Source organism: Melitaea cinxia, chromosome 3, assembly GCF_905220565.1.
Source record: "Melitaea cinxia chromosome 3, ilMelCinx1.1, whole genome shotgun sequence".
NCBI lineage: Eukaryota > Metazoa > Arthropoda > Insecta > Lepidoptera > Nymphalidae > Melitaea > Melitaea cinxia.
Genome location: NC_059396.1, coordinates 726,154 through 739,314, shown reverse-complemented (window position 1 = coordinate 739,314; position 13,161 = coordinate 726,154). Strand labels below are relative to the sequence as shown.

Genomic DNA, 13,161 nt, shown 5'->3' with positions numbered 1-13,161 from the left:
ACTCTTACATCATTTAAGAAGCTACTAAAAGATTTTTACCTAAATTGTTAGTGAAAAGCTGGTCTGTGTTAGTAAGTTTACTCGTAGTTATTCGTAAATGTGCTGTCGATAATTATTCAATATTATATTTATGATTAACTATTATCTACTTCATAATTAATGTAATAGGTATGTATTTATTTGTGTATATATTTTACGATAAAGCATAATGTAATGGGTATGTATTTATTTGTGTATTTAACTGTTTATATATTTATAATATATACTATTTATTTATATATTATATTTATAATGTAATGGGTATGTATTTATTTGTGTATTTAATTCTTTATATGTTTATAATATATACTATATATATATATATATTATTGTATTATTATTAGAATGTAGGATCTACTTTGTTTTTAATTTTTTGTTTTGCCTTTTGATGACCCTACTCTTTTTATTTTAAAATCTCCTCTACCCCAAGGTTGTCTGGAAGAAATCGCTTACCTAGCGATAAGACCGCCTTTGTGCATAGTATTGTTTTGCAAATTTTATTTTTAAAGATGTATGTTATGTAATATGCACAATAAAGTATATTTCTTCTTCTTCTTCTTCTTCTTCTAGTTTATTCTCCTTATGCCACGTCCACCAAAAATATCTTAGTAAAATAATACGCTGAGTTCAGGTTGACCAGTTGAAGGAAAGACAGAAAAATCAGACAAGCGTGCGTATTTTTATTTACGAATCTGACTTGCGCTTGTTTCAATATTCTTGAACCTAAAACTCAAAGAAATCAAAATTTTCAAGCAGTCTAAACAAACTCAAGTACTCTTCTTCAGAATTCTCTCATCGGCATTTCCACCAAACTATACCTATTAGGTATCGAGTTTGCCAAGTACTCAGTAAATCGATAGTCAATTAGTCGATAGTAGTTCATTCAAACCAGCTTTAAAGTTCGTTCTACATTAAACAAACTGCTACAATTATTCGCTCTTTAATTTTTGAGCCTTTTAGGAATATACGCTTATTTGCGAAGCCCTGACGACCCAGTTGCAATTAGGTTAAAAGGTGAACACTGCACGCCGGTGAAAGGTTGAATGTAATGCTATAAAAAGTAATACTCTTTTAAAAGAAAAGATTTTTATGGTTTACATTACCGGAGTTACTTGGAATTTTTTTAACGAAGGACACATTGGATTGAGGCTGGTTGTTGAACGAAGATATTAGAGTCTCATGTCGTCCTGGTACATTTTTGCTTATTTTATCATTTTATTTTGACAACGAGTTTGTACAGGGACTGACTGTTGCGTTATTGAATTCGATTCGTGCTTGTGACAAATATTTGTATAGGTCATACAAATTTCTGTCATTGTATTTTGGTCATATGTAATAGAATAATCGGTTTTTAGACCTGAATCACTCATAAAATAATATTTCTTTAAGAAAAAAATTTAATAACATTCGAAGCTCCGTACGGTACCAATATAGTATAATTCACGTTCTACGTAAAAGGTAATTACTTTACGTTTATACCACCAGAGTATTATAAATTCCTACTTAATATAAAATTGAGTATGTAAAATCCCCAAGAAGTACCAATTTATGTAATGATGTTATTTAACTAATTAATTATGTATATGGGAACGAGAAATAAAGGTCTTTCCTCCTCCAATAAGTGTAACGTATGGCAGTTGCTGGCCTACTTTTAGTCCTTTAGTAATCACCGTAACCTTATTGTAATGACATTTATGCTTTTAACAATCCTTTAGCGATTGTTAGTTAAATTGAAGAAGACTGCATATTTTTTACTATGCCAATAATCGTATAAATATGAACTATTGAGAAACGAAAAATCATGATACATGATACACCGAATAGTTAAGAAGAATGTTGCTATTATTTTTTTGTAACTGTCGTTTTGACTTTGACATGCCAGTAGCTATACCTACTATCGATTTATTTTCAATTAAAATAAAATAATTTACCACGGTGTATACACTATTATGAGAAATGTGTTTCTGTTGAGTAGCTATGATCTGTTTATACTTTTAATAATTTTTATATTTATTTTTTATAAGTATAAGATTAATTAAAGTTTTGGAATTGTCACATTCTCGTTTGTTCGCCGAATTTGATTATTGATAAAACGTTCTCGTTGTTTCTATTGCCCTGGTACACTTCAAGTTATTACTACTTTTCGGAATTCGTTTATTTCATTTTGTGGAATATATTTTCTATATGCAAGCATTTTTTCATCTTTCAAATTGTTTTTTATGTCCGTTGACAAACTTTTTGTCTAACAACACAAAACTTTGAATAGCACTTTCAAACAAAAAAAAAAATAGTAGAATTTTCTGGTCGTTTTTTCAAATATTGTTTACACCATTAAAACATTCCTAACTACACTACATCAAAACAAACTTCCCTTGCAAACAGAACTTAGTTTCATCGTTAATACAATACAGATCGGGCGCTGTCCTCTAAATATCACACTTTATGATATCGCCGTAGTTTGGCGAACTTTAGCGCCGCGCTCCGATGGCAGATCGTCGCCATTCAAACAACCCTGCAATTTGCCAACAGCTGCTGTAAACACGATTGGAATCGTTGCTCCGTTTGTGTTAATATTTATTATTCTTATTAACTGTTTAAAAGCAGTTACAAGCATTTCATAATATTAATTCTATCTTCATTAACCGACCAAAAAAGGAGGAGGTTCTCAATTCGACTGTTTTTTTTATGCATGTTACATCAGAACTTTTGACCGTGTGGACCGATTTCGACAAACCAGGATCTGATGATGGGATCCCAGAGAAATCGGGGGAAACTCTTGAAAATCCGCAATAACTTTTTACTGGGTGTATCGATTTCGATAATTTTTAATTTAATCGAAAGCTGATGTTTGTCATGTGGTCACATATAAATTTTATTGAGATCTGATAACTACTTTTTGAGTAATCTCTGATAACGCGTAGTTACTTGACTATATTTTCGTCGATCTACGTTGTATTACTCGTCGATGTAATTCAAGTTTGTTTTTTTTTTGTTTGCGAGCAAACACAATTATGTCTTTGTGCGCTAGTTATGTATATTTTTTCCAACATTTCCTACGTTCCAGTTTTCATAAATGAATATTTTCGTAGAGTGAATCTAAAATCAGAATAAACAATCCCGAGTTTCCTAAATAACATAAATACGTGTACATACGTCGGTTTGTTTCAATAAAACGTAAATAAATCTCTTTCGTCCCAACGAGGTAATGTGTATCTTTTGACGTGACACCGTGACGCAACGTGACAGACGAACGGCGTGCTGATGTTGATATACTGCTGTAATACACACCCGGACCCGAGTGTACTTGTGTTTGTTTTCATAACACAGATACAGAATAAGTCACAAGCACGTTTCTTATATTTTTATTTTATATTAGACTTTTTGTTTTCAATATATTTAGCGCCGTATGTTTTTTGCCGGCTCATAGTGGTCTGTTCTTTCGGTTTGGCAGCTCAATGCCTATTTATTAAGTTAAAAATCTATGACCCTATGGAAAAAATCTCATAAAACAAATGGGTTGTCTGGAAGAAATGGCTAATTAGCCATAAGTCCGCCCATTGTACTTCACTGTTTGTAACTGTCTTCATGCTTTGTTTGTATATATATTTGTGGTGTACAATAAAGTATAAAATAAATAAAACGTGGACAAATGCAGACCAAATTCTCATATCGAGCTATAAGAATCTATCAGATCTCATAGGCTCTCATAACCCTATATGAGAATTTGGTTTGCATTTGTCCATGTTTTATGAGATTTTTTCCATAGGGAAATATATACCTACACATAAATATGGTATATTTATTTCAAGTGTGTAGTGGGTTTAGTTTGGTTCCCTTTGTGAAAGTCCTGAAAAGCTGAATAATAGAAGAAGCTGGTAAATAGAAAGTAATGAAAGTAAAACCATACGTACAAACATAGTGAACACATTTTTCTATTAAGATGTACATACGTAAGGGAGAACCCATTTATTATTTGAATAATACGATTATCTTCATTTTTAAATTGATGTTAGAAAGAATAATAGTTCCTGTCAAAATTTCGAGCTTTCATCGATATTTAAATTCGAATAAAATCGTTTTAAAGCATAATTTATGAACTGTCTGATGTGGCGAGGCTTCGAGGAGAGATCCGATGCGAGATTCGGCTCTGTATCAGACAAGCCGTCTTATAACCGTTACAAATGAAACAGGAATGACCATGTTTTAAAATTAGAATTCATATTTGGAAATTATTTAAATTTAGGATTATCTGTTAAAACATTATTGTTTCTTTTTGGTCCTTGTTAATTATTAAAAAAAAATCTAAATATTACTATTTGGTTTTGAGTTAAGCATATTCAAACAAAATAAAATTAATAGTATCTGTTTTAGGTATTTTTTAAACATTTCATAGTTAATAATTACGAAGAGTTCAAATTCTTTGATCAAATAAATATAATTTTAATATTTCTCCATTTACTTGTTATCAAGTATTACCATTACGTAACTCTAGTTGCCCAGCGCAACGGCGTAATATTTCTTGTAGGTAAAGTACAGAGCTTTTAAAAAAAGGTTTTGTAAAAAAAGTTTTTAAGTAAATAAAGATTATAGAACACGGATTTTAATTTAGCAGTGACATACTAAATTACAACTATATTTTTAAAATAAGTATAAAAATCCTAGAACACACGATAATAAATTTTCAATCCATTAAATAAATTCTATAATAGATTTATGTGACATGTCGGGAATTTATGTTCGCTGTTCAGTCGATAATGCAGTTGAGATGTGAATGTGGCTACCCGCAGACATCCTCTCGCTTCCAATATCCTGCTACTTGCAACACTATTAGAATGTCGAGTGAACATGCTTAACGCTTATGTTAGCCTGGTACATGTGAGGTTATATTGAGTTTGATACGTGTCTTTTTTGGATTTACTCGTATTTATTTATTGCTCGTGGTTTTCTCGTATGGATTACACGATAGCGTGTTCCCTTTTCCCCGTGAACTTATAGCCTACGTCACTCTGACAGATCTGATAATAGTAACCGTCTCCTGGTAAAAATATATTCAATATCAGTTCATTAGTTTTTAAGTTATTTATTACTAAGGCTCAGCGATACCTTAGCGAGTTTTACTTCGCGCTATGTGAAAAATATGTATATTATAATATTATTCGTACTCATATACACCACGAGCATTTACATTTTATTACTTTAATCGCCTGAGAGAATATTTTTGCAATGCGGTGAGTTTGTGACAATAATAAAGTTATTAAAAATAGGTACTAATATATCAAATAACTAAATGAAAACAATGTGTCAAAATAAAATTAATTAAGGCTTACTTTAATAAAAATCTAATATATAAAATTCTCGTGCCGCGGTGTTTGTAGTTAAACTCCTCCGAAATGGCTTGACCGATTCTCATGAAATTTTGTGTGCATGTTAGGTCTGAGAATCGAACAACATCTATTTTTCATCCCTCTAAATGTTAAGGGTGGTTCACCCCAATTTTTTTTTAAATTTTTGATAAATTATTTATTTTTTATTTTATTATGATTTGGCGTTGAAAAATACATACAACCCTAAATTTTCACAATTCTACCACCAGCCCCTATTTTTAAATAGCGTTTAGCGGCAAGACAACGTTTGCCGAGTCAGCTAGTAATAAATAAAAAAATAGTTAAAAGAAACAACTTCATTTAGCCACAAAAAAGAAAATAATAATATTCTTTATTATTGCACACCATTAAAAGATACAAACAAAAGTAGTACAACTAGAGGAAGATGTACAAAGGCGGTCTTATCGCTAAAAGAGCGATTTCTTCCAGACAACCTTTGGGTATAGGACAGCGTATAGAAAAGCGGTTAGGAAGTGTACGAATAATTGTTATATAAATTAGAATAAATTACAATAGAATATAAAACTATACATATACACATACGTGGGTATTTATCAAAAATTAATTGCTGTAAATTTTAAATATGACGACGACGCGTTGGCGCAACGGTCAAAACACTGGTTTGTGGCAGTTGCGCTGGCGGTTGCGGGTTCGATCCCCGCACATGACAAACATTTGTGTTGACCGTACAGGTGTTTCCGTTGTCTGGGTGTTTGTATGTCCAGCGGTGGGATATTACAGGCTGCAGCGTACATTTTAAACATATTATTTTGTTAGTGTTATTTCAGCTTTTTTTATCGTTTATTAGTTTAATTAATAATACCAAAAAAACCACTACGGTTTCAAGCCGTGCTATCGTTGCTACTTGTATGAAAATGCTAAATTGGACTTTGCATATCCTGCTGTGCACTGAGGGTCTGTCCAAATTATTTAATATAATAATATAATAATCACACGAATTTCACGATTTTTTTTTACCGCTTCCCCCTTCTTGTCACAGATACAATTTAACATTTATTTTTATTTCCATTTAAATTATTTTTGAATAAAATCAACATCAATTCAATATAGATATAAAAAAAATTTAACAATATACATTCTATTGAATAAGTATGTATATATAATATTTGAAATGTATTGTCATAAAATTTTGAACCCTTCGTCACCCAATGTCATGAACACCCTACCCCCTCAACGTGTGATGTAATTTATGGATGCCTCCCTAAACACAAAGTTATTAATATCAAAATTACAACTGAAATAGTTCTAAGAATTATTAGCGGTGACTTATTCGTCTTTCATATCAGAGGTCGTATCCGAGTCTTCAAGGTGCTAAAATTAATTTATTGAAAGTTAAAAATTCTTTACGCATGCCTGACTTGAGTAAGCTGGTGAATGCGCGAGCGTTACGAAGTGTGATCGGGCGAGGCGAACGGAGCAAGAGATGCGAGCCCACGTTCTTTGTGTCATAGCCAGTTACGTTTCGTATATCTAAGAAAGTACAGGCCTATTGTGCAGTTATTACTTTAGTATGGTCTAAAGTATGCTAGTTTTTTTTTGTAGTATATATATTACTGCCGCAATAATAAATATTAAAAATGAAGTTAAAATAGAATAGTAAGCTATTCCTTCGTAAGGCTGATATTATATTTATTTATTAGGTATTATTATAATGTCAAGATCGACGACAGTTTTACAATTTATACTGAAGAACGTATTAACCGTGAACGTACTCATTATTCAAAGATTACTCAAAAAGTATTCACCATATCTCGATCAAGTTTAAATGGGACCACATGACACGCACCACCATTCGTTTAAAAAAAAATCATAGAAATCTGTCCGGTCTATCCAGTCAAGTTCTGTGGTTACATAAAAAAAAAAAAAAACAATCGAATTGAGAATTTCCTCTTGTTTTGGAAGTCGGTTAAAAAACTGACAATCGTCGAATCATCTTGTCTTAAGAACTCATTTCCATTTTCTATAGTTTTTAAAAGTATTTTAAGGATAAATAATAAAGTATATATAAAAATTAAACACGAAATATAATTAATATTTTTAATAAAAATCTCACATTGAGATTATTTTATACTTAAAAACTAGAAACATTTCCATAAACAGATGTCACATCAATACGTCGATTGAACGTAGCACTATTTCGAAAAAAAAAAAAAAAACTGCGTTTATAATTAAAATTTTTCGTAAAATATTCTTTTTATTTACTGAATCTACATCAAAACATGTCCAGCATTTTTTCAAATGTATCACAAAATTTCAATTTTTCCATATCGCTTCGACGGCTGGTCAGTTTGGGCTCTGGCATTAGAAATTACCCCCTATTTTCAACTTATTTTTATATGTAACAAGTCATCGGTGCAGACTCAACAAATGCGACCTCAGCCTTACTCAACACAGAAAAGAACAAAACTCATCCAGACACTTAGAAATTAAAAGCTTAATAACATAATAAAAACAAGAATAACTCAATTATTAATATTACTAACGAATTATTTCAACCAATGGATATATTTAGCTACATACAATAAGGCAAAAAGCTACAATTGTAAAGATAATATGAAAAGCTAATGTTGCCAGAGTCGATATTAATGTCAAACAGCATTAAAATATGGTATATCACGTATTTATCATGAATTTTTTTTATATATAGTACAAAAATACTAAGTGTCTTAGGACTCAAGTTTTCAGATGCACTCATACACAATACTTCTTAGAGGTAATTGGAGGTTTATTCGTCTTCTACTTTAGACTTCTTTTTCTTCTTTTTCTTTTCGCTGACAGGCGTTGCTTGTTCTTCCGCTACTTCTGCTTCTGCCGCTTCTGGCTCGAGGGACTTCTTCTTTTTCTTCTTTTGAACGGGCGTCTCTTCTGCCTCAGTCTTTACTTCAGCTTCTGCTGCTTCAGGTTCTAGAGATTTCTTCTTTTTCTTTTTCTTCTTCTCTGAACTACCGTCTGCTGTTCCGTTTTCTTGACTTACTTCCATCTCTTCTTGGGGATCTGATTTGACCTTCTTCTCTTTTTTAGGCTTGATCTGGTAATAAAAATTGATTTAATTATATGTAATCTATATTATACTTTTTTGTTGATTTTCAAAGTCTGTAGTCAAATTAAAAAATTTAAGAAAAGGTTCTTTATTTTCATTATTTTTTGGTTTTCTTTAATTTAAACTTTTAATTATGGTCGAATTTCGACTTTTGGCCGACCACTAGTAACTAGTATTGTTTGAAAACATTTATCAAAAGAAACTACCAAAACAAAAAAATTAAAAATAAAAAAAATTACACTTTAAGAATATTACAATTACTAGTAGTAGGTAGTTAACTATCTTTTATTATTGTCGAGGTTTTTTTTAAAATTTATTTGTATTACTATTTTTGTAAATGACATTATTTGACTTTCGTTAAGTGTGTATATCACCTTATGACGAAATAAATGTTTTCATTACATTTCATTACAACATAGTCAATAGTCATAGTATAGTAGTAGTATATATATTCTATAAGCTACAAACGAAAGTAGAACAAGATATTCGATTTTTTTTTATGATAACAATAAAACAATGTCACAGAGTTCATTCAACTGAACCGTAAAGCGCTCATTAAGTTTAAAATAAATTTATTTAATCTACATAATTAAAAACTGTGTCGCTAAACACAAATCTTTAGAATGGTCGAACCTATTTTGTATACTTTTCTTTAAATTTTTTCTAACACTAGAAAGTTCTAAAATGAACATATTTGATGTTATTGATATTAGTCTTTCATTGATCTAATAGTAACTACTAAGAATTTAATTAAAAGAAACATGTTCTAAGAATTTCTTAAATTATTTGCACTTTTAAGATTAATTTAAGACATTATATTAAAATATTAAATCAACTTACATCAACTCTGTCCGGGTCCAATTTCATCTTTTTACTAGAAATCACACCGTCCATTTCTTCGGGAGAATGTTCTCTCTTGACGGGTTTCTTTCCAAGTGTGCTATCAGCAGCGACGGGGTATTCAGTAACCTCGCTGTTACGACAAAAGTAAGATATTAACTTCTTTTATTACAAATCTATATAAATAAAGATTGCCATATGGTTCAGTTTTTTTTTTTAAAGTTTACTGATAATAAGGTTCTTATAAAATAAAATAAAAATTACAAAGAAATATGGATAATTTCAGGAAATGTCATGAATATTTCAACTTTACATATTTGATAGATTGTAGACAGGACGTCTGTTGGTTTAGCTAGTTATTAATATAAATTGCAAACATAAAAAAACTAGCGTCCCGTCCCGGCTTCGCACGGGTCCAATGCTGATACTAAATATAAAATAAAATAAATATAATATATGCGAAAAAATTGTTTTTTTACGGCATCACAATAGAAGCGTCTATGTCAGTGTTCCTCTACTATATTATGGATTTCTTGTACATATAAACCTTCCTCTGGAATCACTCTATTCACTAAAGAAAACTGCATCAAAATCCGTTGCGTAGTTTTAAAGGTCTAAGCATACAGACAGCGGGTAGCGACTTTGTTTACCATGTAGTGATAATACAACCAGATTTGAACACATTACTTTTACAAATTAATAAAAATATTTTTGACAACAATACAAAAATATAGAAGAGTTATACTTACGTTTTACTGTGGTATTTCTCGAATTTCGCTTTAGCCTTGCCCGTCCCACTTATCCTCCTTAGATTACCTTCTTCCATAAGCCTTAATTTGTTTTCTAATTTGACTTTATGTTCGGCCCCGAGTTCAAACGACACATCATCGCCTAAGGCATCGACACGAGTGGCTAAAGCTGCTTTAGCTGCTAACATTCTTGACATTTTACCTTTATTCCTTGTACTACATTGCCCTACCAACTGAGCGTGGTAAATTAAACCATATTTAGGTGTGTCTTTCTTCGTTTTTAATGCTCTGAACAAAGCCTTTTCCGCTCCGAGTATCTGTATCGTAGATGCCGGATGCTTGGCTAAGTTCATCAGTGAACCTGAATGTGCTATTAATCTGGCTCCGATGTGTTCACCGATCAGAACTGTTAAGTTCGGTGCCATCGCCATCATTCTAGCTTTGAGATAATCTGTCAAATGTGTCCTATAGTCCGTTATCGAAATGATCTCCTCACATAGATTTTGTATGTTCATGATATCATCGTCAGAGATCTCGGTTCCCATCGATATTTCCGCTGCTTCTTTAACTTTCTCTTCTAAATCTTCCGGAAGGATATCTGACAAATCCGTCTTAGCTGCGTTATCACGAGTTCCCATTAATTTAACAATTTTAACGAACAATGTATTGTCTGTTATAATTTTTCCCAGCTCGGGGAAATGCCAACCGTACCATTCTCGACACCTCATGACGTAATTATTCAATTCCTTGTCCAAGTCATCGAGAAGACACTGAGCTTGGACTATCATTGTATCTATTTTGTCCGGTGAAAATTTAAGTTTATATCTGGAGAGTGAATGGGCAAGACCTAGAGCCATAGCAGTCATTTCTTTCTTAGGCAGTCCAGTAAGTAAACTGTCCATTTGTGAACGAATGCATCTCAAGAGTTCTTGAACGTTGGAATTAGAGACACACTGCAGATCAAACTTTTCTTTAATTGCACTTCCCAGTTTTGCATCTCCGACGAGCAATTGATCTTGGACCTCTTTGCAAACATGTTTTTTGAGAGCTTTTTTTAATGTTTTGGAAATTTTTCCTTCGATAGCCGCTGTCGTGGCAGCTAAGGCTTCCGTAGTGTCTTCGAACTTAATGAAATTCTTTAGTTTCACCCTGTAAAAACAAACTTTATTAATAAAATATTCTTATAGTAGACTAAAAAATAGGATGGGAAAGAAAACTTGGATCTCACCATATCTATAGAAGTCTATTAGTACGAGAGTCGTATTAATACGAGAAAATAAAAATAGAACATTTAAAAAGCAAAGATAATTACGAATTTATTTGCCTATTTATTGCATCTCTCCTCTATAAAAATAAAAAAAGAATGACCCTTTACAAATGAGTTACAAGATATGTATTACAATGAATACATGTATATTTCATTATTGTGTAGTTTTAAGGAAATTTCGTACAAATTTTTTATATCCGTTTATTTGTAGTTAAAAAAATTTTGATCTAATGTTTTTTAAAAGCTTTTTGTTAATATTATGAAGAAATAAATTAACACATGCAGGTTGGGTACGTAACCATATCATACAAAACAATTGCATTATTACTGATAGCTTAGGAAAGGTTAGTGTAACATATGCTTTTCAAGTAAATGTCTTACTACAAAATTCATTTAGTGTTTGCATCACACACTCAGATCATAGCAAATATCTTTACCTGTTAAAATATTTTTAGCAAACGTGGTTTCGAAATCCCCACTGCAGTAGTGGTCAGTGTTTTCAACTCCATATTTGCATGGTTATTTAAAAAAAAAAAAATAACCTCAAAATAATTTTTACTTACACAGATGACGCTCCCTCTGGAGTGTTGAACTCTTGATACAAGTCATCTATCTGAGATAACTTCGATTCATCTAACAACTAAAACAAGAGAACCAAATATTAGTAACATAACCTCGACACTGCATGTTGTTTATTTACTCACATACTTTCAACATTTCAGTACAGAGAGTATACAGCATTTACAAAAATATTACCACGACTTGCTTTGGACACGTTTTGATAATTATAGGCAACAATATATGTACTGTATTTTTATTAACACATTATCATAATTATGTATTTCATATATTTTAAGTTATGTAATACAAGCACATTACGTTATAATAGAATAACGGATTATAAGCAAATAACGTTATGTTATATACACAAATGTTATGAAAAACTCGTGTTATCAGTTATATTTCGTCGTATAATGAGTAATTATTATGAATATTACCAAAATATACACACATTTTCAGTCGCAATACTGAAATATACGTACGATAATACAGTTTTCACGAATATTAAACTAATTTTAAAAGCATTATTAGCGAAAAAATCTATTGTAGCGGCGAACTATATAGGTTATACTTAACACGTGTGTCATTTACCTTGAATATAGCGTATCCCGCCGGCGTCTCGAATAGCACCAACATGTCGAAAATAGAAAATACACTTAACACAAATTAACTATAACCGAACGTAATGTTTAATTACAATTTTATAAATTTTATTTGCTACTAGCACGACGCTTCGGCATCGCGGGAGGTTTGACAATTGACAATTAACTTTGACAGTACGGTCGTGCGAGTGCGATTGCTTGAATGAGTGGTTTCGTTCCGTTTCACGATGTTGATAATTATTATCTGTTTTCCTCGATTTTTTGGAAACCTTTTTAATTTAGTAGAAAGTAGAAACCTTATTTCAAAATAATTAAAATTTTCCATATAAGTAAATGTAATAATTAAATAGTATTATATTTAGTCAAATAAATTAAAAAAATAAAATACTATCAAATTGTTAAAATCTTCTTTTTTATTCACTTAATAATATCGTAAATTTTTTTTATTCTTTTTTGTAACTGAAATTTCAAACGAACTTTTGCCTCTTACTTGTTTAACATAAACCATATTGTAGAATCTGCACAACTATGCCATACTACGCCATCAATAAATAAATTTAGATAAATAAAGATAAATATAGAAGCAGTTTTGGCTTTGAACCTCAGTAATTTACGCAATATTTTTAGCAAGTGTATGACATTTCGGACACCAAGACAG

General features: G+C 31.2%; 1 protein-coding gene across 1 annotated transcript; it reads right to left on the bottom strand.

Moving 5' to 3' along the window:
• Positions 1–7,467: 7,467 nt before the first annotated feature.
• On the bottom strand, positions 7,468–12,698 carry LOC123669265 (nucleolar protein 58). The gene is made up of 5 exons (XM_045602878.1): positions 12,493–12,698; positions 11,904–11,980; positions 10,074–11,222; positions 9,325–9,457; positions 7,468–8,472 (listed from the first exon to the last, which is right to left on the bottom strand). Exons 1-5 carry the CDS (start codon positions 12,535–12,537, stop codon positions 8,170–8,172), a joined length of 1,707 nt encoding a protein of 568 aa, XP_045458834.1. The 5' UTR covers positions 12,538–12,698; the 3' UTR covers positions 7,468–8,169.
• Positions 12,699–13,161: the final 463 nt, after the last annotated feature.